Genomic DNA, 23,781 nt, shown 5'->3' with positions numbered 1-23,781 from the left:
AGATGTTTTGGTAGAGGAGAGAATGTGGCGGCCATTACTTCATTATCACACCTCTGCCCCAGCATTTTTCCAGCAGTATTAGCGAGGTGCAGGCAGGCAGTTCTTCCTGGTGACTGGGTTCACTGGCCACAGAGGCTCATCAGACTGTGACTCCTTTCCTCTCTATGGAACCGCTGTGATAAAACTGCCTCTTTCTCTCTTTTCCCTGCGTACAGATATTGTCTGGTGTGAGCATGAACGTCACCGCGCAGCACAGCAGCAGCAGAAGAGATAAGAGTTAAACAAAATACCATACTTTGCTGGCAAAAAAACTAAACAAAAAAAAGAAGATGTTATTTGTTCTCTGCTATCTGCTGCTCTTTGGCTCCACCTGTGTCGTTTCCACCTACGGGCCTCATCAACGGGCGCAGATGACAGGTGACATCTTGCTAGGAGGCTTGTTCCCCATTCACTTTGGGGTTGCATCCAAAGACCAAGACCTGGCAGCGCGACCTGAGTCTACACAATGTGTCAGGTGACCTGTGCCAGTATCAGTGTTATTAGGTACATCTGAGAAATCTAGTCAGATCCAGTTGAGAATAATCAGTTTTAAAAATATCTCGCAACTCTGCAACTTCCCTACACGTTTTGGCTAATTGTCATTTTTGCTAATCAAAGGTACATGTGATCGTCTTCTCTAACCCACATGTGCCAAACTCACCACGTCATTTTATAGGGCCTGCAAACACCTGGAAATAATATGCCTCAATAAAGTACAATAGGGGAGGGGTTCGTATGGCCCCGTTCCAGGGTGGATCTTGCATGAGAGGAAGAGCGGGGGTTAGTCATTTTGCAATGCAGTTTGCTGAAAATGATGGAAAGGACCAACCTACGTAGCAACTGACGATGTGGTCGAAGTTGGAATTGCCACAAAACACATTTTGAAATAGTCAACACTCTAAAGCCATCTGACGGCTATAGAAGATAGTGCCCCCTCCCCCCTTTCCCCCCAATTTGTCGCGTTTAATGTGTCAGGTAAACAGTGACGAATGGGGTCATATGAATTTATCTTTGGTCAAGTTTTGGTCGTTCCATTTTGGCAGAACAAAATACAAACGTACATGTACTGCATGAAATGGCATAGCTTTTAAAATTTGATATAATACAATAATGCAACAGTAATGCAACAAATAATGCAATTTATTTTTTTTTGGTCAAAATAAAAATGAATACTTAAATATCTGCTTGATTTAGGATTTCGAAGCAAGATATGCATCAAGTTGTACACTGTAAAAATGACAATAGATTTTACGGTGAAATTTAGGGTAGTTTTTTCAGCACATTCAATTGAAAAAAACCTTGTTTTTTACAGTAAAATTCTGTCGACTGAGTTACGAGTCTTCTACCGTAAAATCTACAGTTACTGTTTTTATGGTGTATTACTGTAAATGGTGTATTATGGTAAAAAACTGGCAGCGCATTTGCCAGAATTAAAAAAAAACAGTGTTTTCTATTTACAGTAATGTGTTGTAAGATACTGTATATTTGACAGTAAAATAAAATAAAAAATGTTTACTGTAAAAATCTTTGTGTTTTTTAACATTGTATGTAAAAATTTAAATAATGATCAAATGCAAAGGCAATTTCATATATTATTTGCTGTTACAAGCGACCCTCTGATAGCAGCCATAACTGTCTTGTGGCCCTCAATGAAAATGAGTTTAACACCCCTGGTCTAAATATGTAAATTATTTATGTTTAGTTTTTTTTCTTGAGAAGGCTTAGAAAACATTATTAGTTTTTTCCTGATACTTACTGATACTGAATATTGTCAGGCACATGCACAAATAGACCCCTAGCGATGCTCAAATTGCCCTTTCTCTTGTTGCCCATTTTCTTTTCTTCATGTAAAAATAAAAATTACTCTCTGTCATCAATTCCCCCCAAAATATGTTTTTGATATCTGACAGGTGCATATATTTAAGTTTGTGTGAGAATTCTTCCTCCAAACTGCTACTCACATTCCTGAATTCAGGTGTTTTGTAACAGCTGAAAAAAACAACTATTTTGCACATTTCTGTGTGCCATGTTGTTTAGAAATTGATCTCTTTTTTTATATGTGTTCATGAATTACTTATTCTTCAACACTTTTTTATATTATAATGTTACAGAAAGAAAACCATAATGCATTGCAACTTTTGCAAACTCATGCAGTTTTACGACAACAAATACCTAAAAATAACACTTTCATTGCGACTTTTGGGAGAAAACTCCTGCGAAATAAGGCTTCTTTTTTTTTGTCCTGTCCAGCTTCTCAGGCAAATCATATTGTTGATGTAGATGCCCTTATCGGCTGTACAAATGTACTTTACAAAAGAGAAGTGTGGGATACATCTCTTGTTGCCTTATATGTATTTGACTCTATTAAGTGTATTTATATTATATTTGGTGCAGTCGGGCATTTCAAATAAGACATATTAAAAAAGGCCTGCAATATCCTGCATGGTAAAATTTGAATGGTAAAAATTTAAATTTAAGTCATTGTTCAAAAATGAGCTCTCCCATGGAAATGAATATACAAATGTTAAAACGGTGGTTCTTTTGGGGGGGGGGGGGGATTAGGGTTAAAGAGAACCCATAAACATATCAAAAATATGTTAAATCACATTCTGCAAGGTTATTTAACAAAAGTAAGCTATAAAAGGTGGCAATTTTTGCCACAACTTCGCACAAAAGCTGCCGTCAAATCAGTCTTTTTAGGCTACAAAAACAAATATTGATCAGTTTTGAGGCAGTTCAAGTATGGATCTCATTGGATAAAAAGTGTACCTAATAAAGTGCCTTAGAAGTCTATTGTGCTGTGTGTTGCCTAAGTGTTTTCTCAATGCTTGTGGTGCTGCGTCCTATAGGTTTAATTTCCGTGGTTTCCGTTGGCTCCAGGCCATGATTTTTGCCATCGACGAGGTCAACAACAGCAGCACTCTCCTGCCAAACATCACCCTCGGCTACAGGATTTTTGACACGTGCAACACGGTGTCAAAAGCGCTGGAAGCCACTCTCAGTTTTGTGGCGCAAAACAAGATCGACTCCCTGAATTTGGACGAGTTTTGCAACTGCACTGATCACATCCCGGCGACCATCGCGGTCGTAGGAGCTGCCGGATCCGCTGTGTCCACAGCAGTGGCCAACCTGCTGGGTCTGTTTTATATTCCTCAGGTGAGTACATACACACTTGGGGTGCACAAAAAAAATTTAAATAAAAAGTTTCACATCTGAATCGCAATTTTTAATTATCCCGATTCTAAATCGATACATAATTTTCATTTATATATATATATATATATATATATATATATATATATATATATATATATATATATATATATATATATATATATATATATATATATATATATATATACATACAGTCGAGGTTTCTGTGGTTTAACCATTATACAGTGCTCAATACTGGGGTAGAGTGGAATATACGTTAGGTCAGGAAAAAACACAGAGGCTATATCATCCCTACAAGACTGTTTTGCAGGTTTCCCCTGCGAAACCTGCGAAACAGGCTTGTAGGGAATGTGAGTGTGAATGTTGTCTGTTTATCTGTGTTGACCCTGCAATGAGGTGGCGGCTTGTCCAGGGTGTACCCCGCCCGAGTGCAGCTCCCGCGATCCTGAGAGTGACAAGCGGTGGGAGATAGATAGATAGTAAATATAAACCTTGTGGCTGGGGTTTTGACCTCAAACAAGGTAGAATACAGGCAGGCAGTGTGCAGGCAGAAGAGTACCTAATGCTCAAAAGTCCGAAGAACAAACCGAGTGCACAAGGGGATTCACAGAAAAAGCTTCAAACTAAATAATATACAAGAATACAAAAACTAAAAAAATATTACAAACCGTGTTTGTACCTCCGACTTGCATAGACAACCAACAGCTAAGGGAGACTGGTTTATTAGCCTGGTTAATCAGCCCCCGAGTGCTCATTAACACCAGGTAAGATAATCAATACAAACAAGGAGGGAGGGAAGCGCTCAGAGGCAGAGTAAAGCTACTGTAACAGAATACAAACAAAAAAGAAAGTGGAACCAAAATAAGAGCGTAAAACAGGAAGTGAAGCCAAAAACACAGGGGAAAACCCCCCAAAACTATACAAAGACTACGTTTACACAGCAGGCCAAAGTGGCCCAAATCAGATTTTTTTTTAGATCTGATTTTTCCAGCTGACATCGTACAGCAAGTAAAATGTGATTTTTATCAGACCCCAGTGTAAACGCGCCAGGGCCCCAACGTGGCCTCAATTTGGCCTCGACGTCACTTGCACGCGCAATTTAAAAGTCGCAACACCTTAAACTTGTGTGTTTTTTTTAACCTCTTAAGGCCCAAGTTTGTTTACATGTTTTTTTTTATTTCTCTTTGCTATTTGGGCTTATTGGACCCTAAATAGAATAAAAACTAAGAATCATCTTTTGATATGATGTACTTAGTCCATAAGTACACAAACGTGTACTTCATGTTTAGTGACATGCTAATTCTTATTTTTAAACTTTTTTTTTCCAAAGTCCATTGTATGCTATACTCTTCTGACACCACCAGATGGCAGTATAAGTGTCCACATAAGGGCCATAAGACCCCAATTCAGTAGTGTACACAATTTTGGAAATAAGAGCTAAACGGTGCTGTCCACGCATGTGGCCACTAAGTCTTTAGAGGTAGTAAATTAAAGTAATATAATATATGAATGGATGTATTTAGTGTAATATATTTGGGAGGGTTGTAATATTTTTATGGCTGTTAAGTAGAGAAGACACGGACATCAGCGCGGATCTACAGAAGCTTTATTTTTCAATTCAGATGTAGGCAAATGTGCCACAGCATCAATTCCGGTCTTTCAACAATCGCTATTTCCTCGGAATCAAAATATATATTCATACATTACATTTAGCCTATTATTTGCGCACTATTGACAAGTGATGCACCGAAAATTCGGTTGTCTTAAATAGAATCAGAATCAGAATCAGAAATACTTTAATAATCCCCGAGGGGAAATTAAGATTTTAAGAACAATCCCATTCAAGAGCAGACGAACATTACAGGGAGACAGAACAGGATCGCTGACGGGTCTGACAACTTCCGGCGCCCTTTACAAAAAAAATTTAAAACAGGTAAACGCTGGGGAGAGGAAGAGGGTGACAAAAAAAAATTCAGTCTAAGCCTGGGCCCCTGGAGAGGGGGTCCAGACTGAGGCCAAGGGGGAAAAAATCATAGCTATAGCACACAGAAACGTGTGTGTAAGAGGGAAACATCAAAGAACACAAAGGACATTAAATATCAATCAATCAATCAATGTTTATTTATATAGCCCTAAATAACAAGTGTCTCAAAGGGCTGTACAAGCCACAACGACATCCTCTGTACAGAGCCCACATACGGGCAAGGAAAACTCACCCCAGTGGGACGTCAATGTGAATGACTATGAGAAACCTTGGAGAGGACCGCATATGTGGGTAACCCCCCCCCCCCCCCCCCCTCTAGGGGAGACCGAAAGCAATGGATGTCGAGTGGGTCTGACATAATATTGTGAAAGTCCAACACATCAGCGAAAAAATACATTAAAAGAGCAGAGCTGATGCAACCAGCCACTTCTACACACAGTCACAAAAGTAAAAAAAAAAAACAACAAAAAACATATACACTGTGGTGGCCTCTGTGGTGTTACACACCATTGTCTGCTGGGGTGGGGGGAGCATGGCCAGAGACAGGAGCAGACCCAACAAAGCAACCAAGAGAGCCGACTCCACTCTCGGCAGCCCACCAACTCTCGGCCAGTGCCCAGTCTGCGTGGATGAGCGAGGATACGTCCAAGGAGACCGAGGTGTCCGATACCTGCTCATTAAGCCAAGACACTGTGAAGCTTAAATAAATAGAAACCAAAACCGGATGTTGTGATTAAATATCCACTTCCGCTGGTGACTGCTTCTTTACGGTGCACACGAATGATGTAAGTCGCCCGAAGCTGACAAAAAAAAATCACATTCAGGTCACACTGCGTTCAGACTGAAGTCACATTTGAAAATATCAGATTCCAATTGGATTCAGTACTACCTCCTGATGTGGCCTGGATATGATGCCAAAAGATCAGATTTGAAGCACTTTGGAGTGTTTAGACTGGGAAAAAAAATCAGACCTGTGTCACTTGTGCGGAGAATAATCAGATTTGGTGTGCAGGGTAAACGGGGCCAAAGAATGGCCTGCCCTACGGTCGCAACAGTTTTTCTGAATAAATTCTAAAAAATGTTGCCCTAAATTAAGCATTTTTCCAGCATGAAAATGCTGAATTACCTAAAATGATCAATACTACAGTACTATTGGCCACTAAAAGAGACCAAAAGAGTGCACTGTTCGGTATTGCGGCCACTGTTGACTATATTGGATTAAACGAGTGTAATGGTGACTAAAGAGTGTTAGATCAAGTCTACAGGGCTCGCATAATGTTAAAAACATATTTACAATGTCATTAACAGTTTTTTATGCGCTATTTCTGTGATTCTAAAACTGTGATACGTGTACCACTCCATCTCGTGGAACGGCAAATAATCTCTTAATTAAATATTCAAACACAGTGTTACTGTTCAAACTGTGTGTAATGTTACAATGGCCCAAAAAAATGAAATATATTAGTTAAATAAAACTTACTAAATAAGCCTACTATGCTACTGTATTTTAATGTTGGTCATTATGGTGGTACTTGGAAAGCCAAGTGTTTTTCTGAGATGATACTTGGTGGAAGAAATTTGAGAACCACTGCTCTAGTTATTAAAATATTTGATTTATAATTAATAATTACTCAACACGAAAACCATGATTAACAGCGATAAACGAGGATTTACTGTATATTTTATCTATTTATACATTGTATTTTCTCATCACAGTAACATTTTCTAATACGGTGCTTTGCTTATACAGCTATATAGAACTGAATAAACATATATTATAAAAGGTGTATTCTTGTTATGAATATAATTATTAATTAAAAAAGAAAGTAGAGCAAATATGAGAAAATACAATTAGATTTACAAATGATGTATTCTTTTTGTGTGCAAATTTTAAATAAAGGTTTTAATGAACGTGTACCCAATATTCCTCAGTATAAGGCAGAAGGGTATTGATATAAAAAAAAGTATATTATCCTGGTATATCTTTATTCCTATAAATGTACAAAGTAAACAATATGACTGTACATGTTTTGTTGTGGTTATAAAAGTAAAGAACATACACAATTGCGTTTGGTTAAAAAAAATATGGTGGGTCAAGACCCAAAAAATAATTTTAAATTAAATGGTGGATACAGCTTATGTCTGACTTAAAATTTTCCTCCTCTCTTTCTGAGTAGTGTGCTGTGAAATTCACTTTGCTCATACAATTATGTGCAATAATATATAAAAAGATGACATAGGCCACATCGCAGTTACAGCTGCCCTCAACGGGCCACTATATGAACGTATAATCGCCACATGACATAAGGACACAAGTACACCTTTGATTTGAATCTTATGATACAGTATGCCAACAAACTGTGGAAAAAATTGCTTGGCAATCAGAAGTCAAGGTGACAAAAATATATTAAGTTCAGCTATTGGAGTAAAATCATTTCAAAAAGGGCTTCATTGACATAAAAAATGTTCGGAATAGGATTTTGCATATAATACCATGTAGCAAAAATACCTAAATGCCCTATTCACACACATTTCCAGGTATTTGAGGGCTACATATAATGTGGCCCCTGGGCCTTCAGTTTGACAACTGCAACTGAATGATGATGGGAATATGTACTATGTTTCAGATCAGCTATGCCTCATCGAGTCGACTACTGAGTAACAAGAACCAATATAAGTCCTTCATGAAAACCATACCCTCAGATGAGTACCAGGCCACAGCCATGGCGGATATAATCGAGCATTTCGAATGGAACTGGGTCATCGCTGTGGCCTCAGATGATGACTATGGTCGTCCCGGTATAGAAAAGTTTGAGAAAGAGACAGAAGAGCGTGACATCTGCATTCATCTCAATGAACTCATCTCTCAGTACATGGAGGACCAGGAAATCCAAGCTCTGGCTGACAGGATCGAGAACTCTAGCGCCAAAGTCATCGTTGTGTTTGCTAGCGGTCCAGATATAGAGCCTTTAATCAAAGAGATGGTCAGGAGAAACATCACAGATCGCACTTGGATCGCCAGTGAAGCTTGGGCGAGCTCGTCTCTCATCGCTAAACCTGAGTATCTGGATGTCGTGGTGGGGACTGTTGGCATTGCTTTAAAGGCGGGACACATACCTGAGTTTAAAGAGTTCCTGCAACAAGTACAACCCAAGAAAGTCAATCACAATGAATTTGTCAGAGAGTTTTGGGAGGAGACTTTCAACTGTTACCTGAAAGACAGCCCCAGACTTCACGAAAACGACAATGGCAGCACAAGTTTTAGGCCCTTGTGTACTGGTGAGGAGGATATCACGAGTGTAGAGACCCCATACCTGGACTACACCCACCTTCGTATCTCCTACAACGTGTACAGTGCCGTTTACTCCATTGCACAGGCCCTGCAGGACATCGTCACCTGCACACCTGGACGTGGTCTCTTTGCCAACAACTCCTGTGCAGATATAAAGAAAATGGAAGCATGGCAGGTAAATGTTCCCCTTTATCCACAACCTAAGATGAATTAATTGCAATCCAATTGAGTGTTTTGTGCTACACAGGCACTGAAGCAACTAAGACATCTCAACTACACCAAAAGTATGGGCGGAAAGAGGCATTTTGATGAGAACTCGGCAAACTACACCATAATAAACTGGCACAGGTCTGCCGAGGATGGTTCTGTGGTGTTTGAGGAGGTGGGATACTACAATATGCACTCCAAGAGGGGAGCCAAGCTGGTCATTGACAAGACAAAGATACTGTGGAATGGACACAGCTCTGAGGTACATGTAGTGTTTCAGTTCGTTTAGTGTGGTACAGTCATGTGTTTCTATGGACAGGATTTACTGCTTCATCTAAGTAAACAGTGTGACATCACAGCGGTCATAATGTACCAACCCAGTGGATTACCCGAGCAAATAACTGCAGTGTTTTGCTTCACTTATGGTACATCAACAAGAGGGGATTAAACGTAAAAATGATTCTGGTACACGTCACAATGAAAACAAAACACTACATTAATTAGAATCCAAATTAATCTTAATTAGAGGAATACTAAAGACAGTTTTTATGGTATCTTTTAACACAAGACCGTTTTTCATGAGTACATTTTAAAAACAGGTCTTAAAATGGCATTTAAAGGAGCATTATCCATATCCTAAAGATTTTAGGGAGAAAAAAATTCTAGAACAAGAGGGCGTGGGAGTTGGGTGTTGTTGGTCTGGACCCCAGAATGCAGACAAAGCAGGCGAAAAGCAGGTAAAAACCCTTTTGTTAGAGAAAACACAACACAAATATTATATGAGGGAAGTGCACAAAAAGCCACCAGGCAAAGGAAGCATAAGGAAAGCTCTGTAGCACTTTGAAGTACAAGGCAAAAATGCTCCAGCCCAGAGGACAGGGCTGGTATAAGAAGCAATCTGATTGGCACCTAGGGGCAGCAATTACAGCCTCAAGTCTTTTTGAATGTGATGCCACAAGCTTGGCATACATATCTTTTGCCCATTCGTCTTTGCAGCACCTCTTAAGCTCCATCAGGTTGGATGGTAAGCATTGGTTTTCATCCAGGATGTCTCTGTACAACGCTGCATTCATCTTTCCCTCTATCCTGGCTAGTCTTTCAGTTCCTGCCGCTGAAAAAACATCCTCACAGCATGATGCTGCCACCACCATGCTTCACTGTATAAATGGTATTGGCCTGGTGATGAGTGGTACCTGGTTTCCTCCAAACATGATGCCTGACATTCACACCAAATACTTCAATCTTTGTCTCATTAGACCAGAAAATGTCATTTCTCATGGTCTGAGAGTCTTTCAGGTGTATGTTGGCGAAATTGTTACTAAGCAACAGCTGGCCACATACCATACAGGCCTGATTGGTGGATTGCTGCAGAGATGGTTGTGCTTCTGGAAGGTTCTCCTCTCTCCACAGAGGAATGCTGTAGCTCTGACAGAGTGACCATCGGGTTCTTATTCACCTCCCTGACTAGACTAAGATGAATGCAGCAATGTACAGAGACATCCTGGATAGAAACCAACTCTTCCCATCCAACCTGATAGAACTTGAGAGGTGCTGCAAAGAGGAATGAGCAAAACTCCCCAACGATACTGTAGGTGTGCCAAGCTTGTGGCATCGTATTCAAAATTACTTGAAGCAGTAATTCTTTTGGCGGCAATTACTGCTTCAGGTGCATTGACAAAGTATTGAGCAAAGGCTGGGAATAATATGTACATGTGATTTTTAAGTTTTAATACACCTGCAAAATAAAAAATAAAATATTTTCACAATTTTGAGAACAACACTTAATTCATTCCATTTTGGAATAAAGTTGTAACATAAAAAAATGTGAAAAGGTGAGGGCTGTAAATATATATATATATATTTTTGCACTGCTGAGCACTTTTGGATACCTCATCCATTGATGGAAAATTAGTGAATGGTAGGTATGAGGTATTAAGATGGGAGCTGTGCTTTGCTTTCTCTCATGTAACATTTGGTCCAGGTGCCGTTCTCCAACTGCAGTGAGGACTGCGATCCTGGCACCAGAAAGGGCATCATAGACAGTATGCCCATGTGCTGCTTTGAATGCACCGAGTGCTCAGATGGAGAGTACAGTAATCACAAAGGTACGCTTAAGCCAGATGATATTGAATATGCCATAAAAGATGTGGTTCTAATGGATACATCACTGCTCACACAGATGCCAGCATTTGCACCAAGTGTCCCAATAACTCCTGGTCCAGCAGCAACCACACCTTCTGCTTCTTAAAGGAAATCGAGTTCCTCTCCTGGACTGAACCCTTTGGGATAGCGTTGACCATATGTGCGGTCCTGGGCGTCCTATTGACCGCTTTTGTCATGGGAGTGTTTGTCAAATTCCGCAACACCCCCATAGTGAAGGCCACAAACCGAGAGCTGTCCTACTTGCTGCTCTTCTCACTCATTTGTTGCTTCTCCAGTTCGTTTATCTTTATCGGGGAGCCGCACGACTGGATGTGCCGTCTGCGCCAACCGGCTTTCGGCATCAGTTTTGTGCTGTGCATTTCTTGCGTCCTTGTCAAAACCAACAGAGTGCTTTTGGTGTTCGAGGCCAAGATTCCGACGAGTTTCCATCGTAAATGGTGGGGGTTGAACCTGCAGTTCCTCCTGGTTTTTCTCTTCACTTTTGTCCAGGTCATGATATGTGTGGTGTGGCTTTACAATGCCCCGCCTTCCAGCTACATGAACCATGACATCGATGAGATCATTTTCATCACCTGCAACGAGGGCTCGGAGATGGCTCTTGCGTTTCTTATTGGCTACACATGCCTGCTGGCGGCTGTCTGTTTCTTCTTTGCATTCAAATCCCGCAAACTTCCGGAAAACTTCACGGAAGCCAAGTTCATCACTTTTAGCATGCTCATATTCTTCATCGTTTGGATCTCTTTCATCCCCGCCTACTTCAGCACTTACGGAAAGTTTGTTTCAGCCGTGGAAGTCATCGCTATCCTGGCGTCCAGTTTTGGCATGCTGGCCTGTATTTTCTCCAACAAGGTCTACATCATCCTCTTCAAGCCCTCCAGGAACACCATTGAGGAAGTCAGGTGCAGCACAGCGGCCCACGCCTTCAAGGTGGCTGCCAAAGCCACGCTTAAACATGACACGGTGTCTGGAAATAAGTCTGGCAGCATCGGGGGATCATCTGCCTCCTCCCCGTCGTCCTCCATCAGCCTCAAGACAAACGGAGACGACAGCGAGACCACTACTAGGAGGCAAAAGCCGAGGGTGAGCTTTGGCAGCGGGACCGTCATGTTGTCTTTGAGCTTTGAGGAGTCAAGGAGGAGTTCTTTGATGTGATAATCTACCTTTTTACACATTTTACTTTGGACTTTATTTTGAAATGTAAAGTAAACCACGTCATTTACTCTAACATACCATACTTTCCAGGCTATAGAGCGCACCAGGATTCAAGCCACACCTACCAAACTTTAGAAGAAATAAACATTTTTGAATATATTAGCCGCACCCGACCATAAGATTTTGTAAGTGTTTATTTACATAGCTTAATTGTTTTCAAATGGTGCCTGTCACAAGGCAATAAAATGTCTGATCAAACAAAACAGAAGTCATCACCATGGACCCACTAGCTGCGGAAGTTACCTCTCCAATCAGCTAAACAGACTCAGTAACTCCACGGTCACGTTTTGGTGAATTTACAAAACTGAAACAATACAATAAGAACGCCATTGTAAGTTAAAAGTTCCAACACAGACACTTGGAAACATGTTAGCGTATTCGCTAATGCTAACGACGCATTCACGACTTCATTACATTACGACAGCATGTACAAATATACATGAAAACGCTCCAACAGACATCCCACATGGGACAGTTTGTAATAAATAGTTTTAGTTATGTTGTAAAACTTACAAATGTTGCTTGGAGTGATGAATGAAGGACCATTTCAAACAGAAACGCCATAGACCAATTGTGGACGAAACGCTAAATATTTCCGGTTCAAGGCATAAAACAGGAAGTACATTTTCAATAACTCGTCCAAACCATGGCGCCACAGCACAAACAATAACACACCTTTTCAGTGTCTATGTCGGTGTTGAAAACTATTTGTCAAATTGGCACCAGCCGTTAGCAAAGAAAAGGCCTTGGATTAACTGCATCGTTTTATAAGCCACGGGTTCAAAGCGTAGAAAAAAAGTAGTGGCTCATAGTCCGGAAAATACAGGAGTTGAACGGATATACAGTGGTACCTCAACTTAGGAGTGCCCCAACTTAAGAGTGTTTTGAGATAAGAGCTGACTCTCGACTAATTAATATGCTTTAAGTTGCAAGCAACAATTCAAGTTACAAGCATTCCTGCCATTAGTTGGCGTGGCAAATGTCACAGTGAACCCCGTAAGGTCCGACCAAAAACATCTGGTCTTACTCGCTAGCATTAGTTTGTAGCTAGAGATGGATATAACTTTGTTTTCCACTTATATGAAGGAAAAGAGTGAGTTGAAGGACATTGCTGAGAAGAAGTGGCTGATAGTCATTGGATTAAAAAAAGAAATAATCAAAAATATATAGCAGACTTAGCATAGAAATTCGAACGTATCAGTGCTAGTCTGCACCATACTAAGTGCAGACTGTGTCTAACACCAGCCAAGGATGTTAAAATAATATCAAAACGGTGGGCATTTATCCATGAAAATATGGAAAAGCTGCTGAAGGTGTGGTTTGACAGAGAAGCAGCTTGATGGAGACATTGTAGAAGTCCACTATTAAAGAACTATATGTTTAAACTGATGTTGTTGTTGTTGTGCTGGGACTCTTCACCCGTGAGCGTACTCTGGTTAGGGAATAAGGACACCGTTTTATGTTTTTAACTTCTTCTTTATATATTGCTTTGTAGCAGCAGCAGCTAAGCACACTCTCACATACACACACTGTTCAACACATTGCCCGAAGGACCCCGGAAAGTAAACATAGCTGCCCGGTAAACTGCCTGACTCAAAACAGACGTAACTTAAAAGTGCATGACTACAATAATAGCTTGTTTACGTCAACAATAATATAGTCAATTATATTCAACAATTATCATATTAAATAGGGAACTTTCTCTTAATCTTCTGACAAAGGGAATTTATAACAGCCGCCCCCTAAATAGCATGGCAATTTTGAAACAAACATAAATTCCCACAACAGTCCTTTAAACAGGATTATCCTCAGGAAGAGTTGACAGCTGGACCAGCCAAGCAACTGGTCTCACGTAAATCTTCTCGCCAACTTTAACTTCAGCAGTCCGTATACATCCATCATCACTTGCATTCAGCTTCATCACCCTCCCCATTGGCCAGTGAGCATGTGGAAGCTGAGGATCAACAATCATCACAACTGTGTCCAGGAGGAGATGATCTGTGTGTTGGCGCCATCTCTGGCGGGTTTGAAGAGAGGGCAAGTAGTTTCTGATGAACTGTGTCCAGAAGTGGTCGGCCATCATCTGGCAATGACGCCAGCGCCTCCTGGTGAGGGTGTCAGGAGCATAGGCAACTTGTGGAAGAGAGGCATCCTGCCGCCCCATCAACAACATGCTGGGCGTCACTGGGTCTGGATCGGCCACATCCGAGGATACATATCCTAAAGGCTTGGCATTGAGGATGCCTTCCACTTCGATGAGGAGTGTGAGCAGAACCTCTTCTTGGAGCACTTGTGCACCTATGACCACTTGCAGGGATTTCTTGACTGATTGAATCTCACGCTCCCAGACACCACCAAAGTGGGGAGATGCTGGTGGGTTAAGACGGAACTTAATCTGTTTTTCTGCAAGCCGCTCCTGCAACTGTGATTCCATTGCTGCAAAGGCCTCCTTCAGCTCCTTATCTGCTCCTCTGAAGTTAGTCCCCTGATCAGAGAGGACCTCAAAGGGAGTGCCTCTCCGTGCGATGAACCGTCTCAGTGCGAGGAGGAAAGCATCTGTGTCGAGGCTGGTGAGTAGATCCAGATGTATACATCTCGTCGTGAGACATTTGAAAATGATCCCCCAGCGCTTTTCACTTCGCCTCCCAGCCTTGACCATGTACGGGCCAAAGCAGTCCACGCCTGTTGAGAAGAATGGAGGCTTGAGCAGCCGCAGACGGGCTGAGGGCAGGTCTGCCATCCTCGGCACCACTGGCTTCCCTCTCCACTTCATGCAACCAGTGCAAGCTCTCTGATACTTTTTGATAGCCTGCCTTCCTCGCAGAACCCAGTAGTAGCGCCTCATCTCTGCAAACACCCTATCAAGTCCAGGGTGGTGTAGCTGAGCATCCATCTCTTTAATGAGGAGTGTGGTGACTGCATGACGGGGATCCAACAGTATTGGGTGAATATCAGTGGGGCTAGAGCTCTCTAAACGGCGCAGGCGTCCTCCAACCCGTATAAGACCCAATGTCGGGTCTAATTCTGGGGCGAGCGTACTCAGCCTGCTGCTGGGTGGCACAGGCTTGCCGGCTCTGAGGCATCTGATTTCTTCAGAGAAGCAGTCTGTTTGGCTGGTTTTGAGCAGGTGGACTTCAGCATCTCTTAGGTCACACAGGGGTGAAGCAGGGTCGGCTGCCGCCCCATGAAGAGACTGTTGCGTGGCCTTGACCAACTCTCTCCAGCTGCTGAACCGGGTGAGATCTGGTATCTTGGGTTGTGAGCTGGTCTGTGTGAGAGCACAAAAAAACACTGTGTTTTAACTCACCACGGTCCTCTGGCTCTGTGATGCTAGGACAGGATGGCCATTCATCCGGTGGACGGCGAAGGAATGCTGGTCCCTGGATCCAACGATTTGGCCCAGCCAGCTCAGCTAACATCTTGCCACGGGTGAGATCGTCGGCCGGATTGTTAGCTGTATCCACATACCTCCAGGTGTGTGAGGAAGTCAGCTCCTGGATCTCAGAAACCCTTGTTCCCACGAAAACCTTGAACCTGCACGACTGAGATGTCAGCCAGGTGAGAACTGTTGTGGAGTCAGTCCATAAGAAGGTCTGGGCAATACACAAGGTGAGCTCTTTGTGAAGGAGGGAGGACAGCTGGGCTCCTGTCAGCGCTGCAGAGAGCTCCAACCGTGGCATTGACTGCTGGCGTTTTGGGGCCACTCTAGACCTTGCCATCACAAATGAGACATAGACAGTGTCATTAGTTCTTGTGGTGAGATATGCCACTGACCCGTAGGCTTGCTCAGAGGAGTCACAGAAGACGTGGAGAGTGTACTCTGTGGTGTCGGTAGCAAGCTCCAATGGTGCATAGGTTCGAGGGATGGAGATGTTGGCCAGCTCGGGGAGTTTTCTCTCCCAGCTGGACCAGGCCTGGAGGATGTCAGGAGGAAGATTCGGGTCGTCCCAGCTCCTCTTCTTTGCCCACAGTCTCTGGACAAGAATCTTGGCCCGTGTAGTGTACGGGATAATGATCCCGATCGGATCATACTGGCGGGCGAGTACCTTATAGATGTACCGCATAGTAGGGTTCTCACTCTCTGGGGGCTTTGGCTTGAAACCGAGCCGATCAGATGGACAATACCACCGCAGACCAAGGGCCGGCTCCTGTGGATCGTTGCATTTCTCGGCCAGCCACAGCTCTGTGCTTTCAGATCGGGCACTGGAAGGCAAGTGGGAGACAACACATGAGAAGTTACTTGCCCACTGTCGAATCTCAAATCCTCCTGAGGCCAGACATTGTCGCATCTTGTCCACCAGGAGCTTGGCTGACTCAGTCGTTGACAGGCTCTGCAGACAGTTGTCCATGTAGAAAGACTGTTCGATGGACTGCAAGATGTCTTCATTTCCTGCAGCACATTCTTTGACATGTTTTTGCAGGGCAAATGTTGCACAACACGGGCTGCTTGTGGTACCAAATGGCAAGACCTGCCATTGGTATACGTCAGGCTGTTTCTCCCTTTGCATGTTTCTCCAAACAAACCTCAGCAACGGCTGGTCCTCCGGTAGCAGCCGAACTTGGTGGAACATGGCTCGGATATCTCCACTGATGGCGACAGCGTGCTGGCGGAACCGCAGGAGGACCCCCATGAGAGATGGGCCGAGGGTTGGACCTGGGAGAAGCTGCTCATTGAGAGAGAGACCACCATGATTAAAGGAACAGTCAAAGACAAGGCGATGTTTGCCATTATGATGGACGAGGTGATGAGGTATGAACCATGACTCTCTGGAGCTGTTTCCCTCTCCCTCCTGGAGCTTTGTGACACACCCACCATCTATAAGCTTCTGGATCTCTGCTTCATATATTTTAGCTTTGACAGTGTCTTTAAGCAGTCGTCTCTCTGTACTGCGTAGCTTTGGCATCACTGCTTCAACATCTGCTTTTAGTGGTGGTGCACCTTTTATCCGGAGCAGGGGTGTAGTGTAGCGAAGTGTGTCACCAACCTTCACTCTCTTAGTGCGTGCTTCCAAGACGCTCACCGCTTCCTGGTCCAGGCGAGACCGCACTGCTAGCCGCTCGCTACGGAATGGGAGCACATCAAGCTGCCAGAGGCGTTCGACTTGTTGGTAGATGTCATCTGGTGTAGGCTTGAAGGCGGTGTAGTAGGATGATGCAGTGGGGGACTGGGAACCATCTGGGCCTTGGAGCGTCCAGCCGAGTGCTGTATGGATAGCTACGGGTCCTCCCTTTGGGCCAAACCTCACAGGTTCTGTAGCAGTGATCAGGTGAGTGTAATCTGCACCAAGGAGCAGCAGTGGTTGCACCTTATTGAAGCTCTGCAGTTGTAATCCTCTCAGGTGATGGTAGCGTCTCTGGAGCGCTGCTATTGGATAGGATTGCTGTCAGGGTGAGTCGACCTGCTGTGTAGGCCCTCTCAACCAAATGCTGCTGTGATGGTGATGCTGGAGAAGCTACATGAAAGTCAACTGATGCTCCAGTGAGGTGAACCACATCCTGACGAACAGTCCGCAGGGTGAGGGACTCTGCTCTGCCCCTGAGCTTCAGGTCTCGAACTGCAGCTGGGAGTATTATGGTGCGTTCAGCTCCATCATCGAGGATTGCATAGGTCTGCAGTGATCTGGTCCCATGACTGATGATGATTGGCACCACCTTGAGGTATACTTTCCCTCCCTGCATCGAGTTAGCCGCTGAGGTGCAGTCTTTGGGTGTGATGAGGAAGATTTGGGGGCCCGGCCTGGTGATGTCATGCAGCACTCTCAGGTGGATCTCCTGACACTCACTGCAAGGTTTCTTTAATGTGCAGCTCTCTTCATCGTGGTTAGTACGGCCACAGTTACGACAGCGCTTTCCGCCTGCTATCCACTTCTCAATTTCCTGTGTTGAGCATTGAATAATGTCTGGACACTGCGACAAGTAGTGCTCTGTACTCTTGCAGAAGAGACACATCCTTTTAAACTTTTGTTGCTTAGCTGCTGGCCGAGTCGTTTCGGCTGATTTGGGCTGGTCTGCGCCGTGATACACAGAAACAGGCCGAGTCCGAGGCCGGGGAGAAGGGACAGGTCTGTCTCGATTGGCAGGCGATGCTCCTTCAGCTCGATGGCGCTGTGCCATTTTTGCGGACAGTCTCTGAGCTTCTGCCTTCACCTTGAGCCACTCTGCGAGTTCTCTGAGGTTGTATGGATTTAGGCTGCTGGTGCTGAGGCGCCCCTGAACCTGCAGATGCTCCACAAAATTGTCTCTCATGTGTCTAGGGAGTTTGCTAAGTAGCCGGTCAACATGGCCAGTAGACATCACTTCCATCCCATTAGGCCCTTCCAATGAGGTTAGCATTCCCACTAGCAAGTCAACGTTGAGGGCGAAGCTCTGGAAGGCTTTGGGGTCTCCTGATTTGACATCAGGAGAGTTCAGGATGGCTGCAATCTCACTTTGTGCCAACTGATGTGGCTGCCCGTACTGTTTCTGCAAAGCCTGCATGGCGGCGGCGTAGGGCTGTATATAATGTCTGTGTGACTGAGCTATTAGCTTAGCTTCATCCAGGATCAAGTGTTCCATAAGCACACGGTATTTGTAATGTTCAGAAAGTTCAGTGTGTGGATTGAGCAGGTGATCTAACGCCATTTTTAAATCAGCAAACTCTCTCTCACTGTCATGCACCAACTTAGGCAGTTCAGGTATTGGAACAGGCTGTCTGGGGGACTGGGTAGTGTAAGGTACCTGTAGTGGCGTATACTGAGACTGGGGACTGTACTGAACCTGTTGAGTTGATGGGGGCTGTTGCAGAGTGAAACCAGCAGGGGGAGACACCAGTTGATATGCTGGCTGAGTTGATGGCGGATACACAGGCTGGTAGAGTTGCAGCTGTTGGTTCTGCGTTGGCAGTGGTGACTGGTGTAATGGCTGTGTAGCGATGGTTGATGGAGGCTGATAGACAGTCCCCAGGGGAGTGGCAGCGCTGTAGGGCGATGGATTGATAACTGGCTGAGTGCCAGCCGCAACAGGTAGCTGTGGTGCAGAATATGGCGCTGTTGCTATCTGTGGGGGTTGATAGGCTGGTTGTGCAAACAGTGGAGCGTGTTGCTGCACGGGCTGTGCAGACGGGAGTGGGGTGTATTGCTGCACTGGCGCTGGATTTACTGGTGTTGTCTACATGGGCAGGTATTGCAGTTGTGCAGCTGGTGGCACTCTGCCCTGTACATTGTTAATCAACACTGTGGTAGGCTGGTTACAGGTAGCCTGATGTAACTGATGTCTGGGGGCTGGCATAACTCGCTAGTTGTGAAGCTTGAGGTGTAGGCTGAAGCATAGAAACATTCAGCGTAGTGAAGGGAGGCGGTGCCCATGCCGATGTCACAGTTGAGGGCAGAGACTGCGTCAGTGTGTAGTTCTCCTGTCTACCACCTGGTGTAGGAGTCTTTGCTGCTTGAAGCTCTAGTGTTGTAGAGATGTTATGTGGCAGTGTAGACAGGTGTGGCTCATGCTGAAGCAGCCTAGATGATCCAAGATGGAGGCTGGATGGCTGTGACGGAGGGGTGCTGTGAACTACTGGACAGTTTAGCCAGGGTGATTGATATGTTGGGACGCTCATATTGAGATTAGCTGGTGGCCGTAGGACAGGAGAACCCTGCCTGCTTTGATAGCTCCGCCTTGCGGGCGCCGCCGATGGTTGGCTCATATGGCGTGTTAGCTGGCTGGGCAAGTCTCTAGCATGTATCGCCATGTTCCACTCGCTCACCTTGTCGGCCGCTCCCGCCGAAAATAGACGATCGGGGATAGCGTGCGCTCCGTGCGGGCACCGTGAGGAATGAGGGACTGTGGGAGGCTAACCTGGTAGCTTTCTAGACGAGTTGGAAGCTGTCGCTGTCTTGCTCCGAGTGCGCCGCCGTCTGTCGCTGTTGTTAGCGCTGCGTCCATTTCTCCGTCGCGAGTGAAGATAATCCGGCTCGAAGGACCAATATTAAAGAACTATATGTTTAAACTGATGTTGTTGTTGTTGTGCTGGGACTCTTCACCCGTGAGCGTACTCCGGTTAGGGAATAAGGACACCGTTTTACGTTTTTAACTTCTTCTTTATATATTGCTTTGTAGCAGCAGCAGCTAAGCACACTCTCACATACACACACTGTTCAACACATTGCCCGAAGGACCCCGGAAAGTAAACATAGCTGCCCGGTAAACTGCCTGACTCAAAACAGACGTAACTTAAAAGTGCATGACTACAATAATAGCTTGTTTACGTCAACAATAATATAGTCAATTATATTCAACAATTATCATATTAAATAGGGAACTTTCTCTTAATCTTCTGACAAAGGGAATTTATAACATCCACTGTCCAAGATGAATGCTGTACATTATTATTACACTACTTCATTAAACTACTGTGGTCGTTTGTAGTACATTCTACAGTACATTCTATCGTATTGTTTTTTCATACACTATCTCTTATCTAAAATGTGTTAATTTTTAAAAAGGCTTTTATATGTTAAAATTGTGCTGTTTCAGAGGGCAAGCAACATTTAAATAGATTTTAATTCATTTCAATGGGCGACGTTCATTTAAGATACAAGTGTTTCGACTACAGAGCGCCTTCATAGAGTTAAACTTTTCTGATGAAAAAAATAGCCCTGTTATGCAAAACACAAATGTCCACTGCAGAGGACACGCTGAGTCTCAGAAAGATATTTGTATTATTAAAAGCATTACTATAAATGCAGTCACATTTAACCTGGGGGCCAAAGTCTGGTTTGGGACCATTTGTGGGCAGTCTCTTTTTGTTTTTTAGTGTTTTTTTTTTTTTTAGGAAGGACATTTCAAGTTGCTCACACACTGTTGTTACTTAAAGAGTTGCACACAATTATTTTGACAGTAATAACTACTTGATGTGTACATGTTGACAATACATTAGATAGATTTTAGCATGTTCGATAAACAGAAGGGGTACGGAATATCAAAAATTAGTATTCCACCTTTAGTGGAAAAAGTATCAACACCTCTGGATTACATCAAACCTTATGATCAGATTTAAGAGACTAGACTAGATAATCACATCACGAAGAACGACTAGATTATGGACAAGATCAAGAATTGGATTGTTGTGGTTCAATTGTTAAATTTGGTTCTAAACCAATGTGCTTTTTTGTCCAATCATCTATAGATAGACGCATACTGTAGCTGCAGCACAAACCTTTTCTGACACAACACATATAATTCTGCACTTGCTGTAAGGCTGTAAAACCATACCAATGTGAATTTTAGATAAATAATCAACAAGAATGGAAGCCCTTTAAAAAAGTGACTGCATATCTGGGAAAATGTGTAAATCAAGCCTGCTAACATTGCAATGTGCCAATGCTTCAATACAAACTACAGCAGTGATGTTGCAGTAGATATGAGAATTTGTGAATTTGAAGTGTTTTTCAGAGAACACTACTTATTTGCTTGTCACGAGTGTGTGACCTGAGCAAACAGGTGTTTCTCACATGTAAATGCTATTCAGACTGCTCGACTACAGTAGGCGGCCGTGACGTAAACACACATGCAGGAGGAGCAACTTCACAGAGTCACGGATGGCACTATTTGTTTAAAGCCACCCAGGCTTGACAACTGTGAAGTGGATTATTTCCTTTGTGACTGAGCCATGGAGCTTCTTTGTCCTGGGTGAAACAAATCATCACAGTAAAATAGTAGAAATTGGAATTATACGGCTGTGTCCATTTCACCATATGTATTTTAGTACATTTACAGTTAAGCCGTGTGCTTTTAAATGACGGAAATAAAATGTTAGGTATACAGTATAATATATTAGACCATTATAGGAGTTTGAATATGTATATGACATATTTTGCTATATAGTGTTAATAAGGTGAGAAAAACTATGGTTAAAGTTTTATTTTTAGGTAATAATAATACAAAAATAAAATAAAAAGACAAGGTGTTTTTGATGAGGCCCAAAAAGAGTGAAGTGCTGGGACTGCTGGGATCATGGTTGATCTAAAAGAGGCTGACAAGCAGCTGGACAACTAAAGAGCCTCAAAACAAAAAACAAGTGAATTTCCTGCAGAGACCAGCATGGTGTTCACGTCTGATCTGCACTGTGGAAGCAAACAATCAATGTGTCTCAGTTCTTGTCATTGATTATATCAGCACTTAAACAAAAGATCTAAAAATAAACAATAAGTATATATTTAAAAAAAAACAATGAATACATAATAACTGCACAGTGTAAATGATAAATTTTAATTTGAAAATATTACATTAGAAGTTTTCAAATTAAACTAAAAATCAGTTAGATACGATACAACTTGGTTCAGGGGCTCCACATCCATTTCTAGCAGCGGTAAAACATGCTAAAAGTTACATTTTAAAATACTAACAAACACTGTGTTTAAATACTGTAGCGTCCAGAAGAAGTGCACACAAAGTCTGACGCTCTTTTTAAACTATTATTGAGCAACCTATCCTCATTCTAGTGTTGTGTCGTTCGCGAACGATTTGTTCGAAAGAACGAATCTTTTGAGTGAACGTACTGAACCGAATCACTTCATGAACTGATTCGTTCCTTTCTCAGTTCAGTTGATCTCCGCCGCGACCATGCCGGTATGAGTGGAACTGCGCATTCTGTGACTCATTGAACCCTCGACGTCGGCGAACGACGCAGCCAATGAGAGGGCGGGGGGAGGGACTGAGCGAACGATTCGTTCACCGCGGATTAACGACATGAATCACTCAGTGAACGTCAACGCTCTCGCTCTCTGCTCTGCTTGCCCCAATGCCGCGAGTGATTCTCCCCCTGTCGCGGGGATATGTTTCATGCCATTGGCATCCGTTCTCCATTCATTCTCCAAGCTAACGGCTAACGTTGACTCAAGCCACATGAAAACAAACACACATCCCCATTATCTCAACACATAAAGTTAAATAAAATCCGTGCAGGCTGAGCAGCAGCGACGCGAGGGGGAGGGGCGGAGGGTAACGTGTAGGGCAGGCTGTTTTGAGAAGATTTAAAATAAAAATAATAACTAATGTATGTACACATACATAGGCTATTATTTACACAGTTATTGTAACAAAAATAAATGTCTCCTTGGGGATCAATTCTGATTCATATTATTATTATTATTATTATCCATTCTACTGCAACTGTTGTTGTTGTTGTTGTTTAGTAGCTATCATCATCATTATAATAATGCTGATTTGCAATTAAACTGTACTGCAGCTGCAGAAGTGATTCGGTACACGTACTGAACTGGCCACCGTGTGGCGTTGTCAGTCACTGATTCTAGTGATCCGTACTGTCAAAAGAACTGCAGAAGAGATTCGGTACACGTACTGAACTGGCCACCGTGTGGCGTTGTCAATCACTGATTCTAGTGATCCATAGTGTCAAAAGAACTGCAGAAGAGATTCGGTACACGTACTGAACTGGCCACCGTGTGGCGTTGTCAGTCACTGATTCTAGTGATCCGTACCGTCAAAAGAACTGCAGAAGAGATTCGGTACACGTACTGAACTGGCCACAGTGTGGCGTTGTCAGTCACTGATTCTAGTGATCCGTACCGTCAAAAGAACTGCAGAAGAGATTCGGTACACGTAATGAACTGCGGCCACAGTGTGGCGTTGTCAGTCACTGATTCTAGTGATCCGTACCGTCAAAAGAACTGCAGAAGAGATTCGGTACACGTAATGAACTGCGGCCACAGTGTGGCAT

At 43.4% G+C, this 23,781-nt stretch overlaps 2 protein-coding genes across 3 annotated transcripts in view; one reads left to right on the top strand and one right to left on the bottom strand.

Annotated features, from left to right (window-relative positions):
* zgc:175280 (cationic amino acid transporter 2 family protein) overlaps positions 1 to 23,781 on the bottom strand; it is a 58,560-nt gene that overhangs the window by 16,866 nt on the left and 17,913 nt on the right. For both annotated transcript variants that reach the window (XM_062047665.1, XM_062047664.1), the window contains exon 2: positions 8,527 to 8,630. The gene's annotated coding sequence lies outside the window, so the exon portion shown is untranslated. The remainder of the gene's footprint in view (positions 1 to 8,526; positions 8,631 to 23,781) is intronic.
* On the top strand, positions 330 to 12,521 carry casr (calcium-sensing receptor). Its single transcript, XM_062047663.1, has 6 exons — positions 330 to 514; positions 2,889 to 3,195; positions 7,825 to 8,664; positions 8,737 to 8,958; positions 10,678 to 10,801; positions 10,876 to 12,521. Exons 1-6 carry the CDS (start codon positions 330 to 332, stop codon positions 12,009 to 12,011), a joined length of 2,814 nt encoding a protein of 937 aa, XP_061903647.1. The 3' UTR covers positions 12,012 to 12,521.

The sequence above is a fragment of the Entelurus aequoreus genome, linkage group LG05 (assembly GCF_033978785.1).
Source record: "Entelurus aequoreus isolate RoL-2023_Sb linkage group LG05, RoL_Eaeq_v1.1, whole genome shotgun sequence".
Lineage (NCBI taxonomy): Eukaryota > Metazoa > Chordata > Actinopteri > Syngnathiformes > Syngnathidae > Entelurus > Entelurus aequoreus.
The sequence above is the reverse complement of the archived record's forward strand: the minus strand, read 5'-3'. Positions and strand labels throughout refer to the sequence as shown.

Bases quoted from the DNA above. Each gene is read 5' to 3' on its own strand.
- casr (XM_062047663.1), top strand. From the start codon at position 330: ATGTTATTTGTTCTCTGCTATCTGCTGCTCTTTGGCTCCACCTGTGTC. The intron at 515-2,888 runs GTGACCTGTGCC...TGCGTCCTATAG, and splicing joins GAGTCTACACAATGTGTCAG to GTTTAATTTCCGTGGTTTCC. The intron at 8,959-10,677 runs GTACATGTAGTG...CATTTGGTCCAG, and splicing joins GGAATGGACACAGCTCTGAG to GTGCCGTTCTCCAACTGCAG.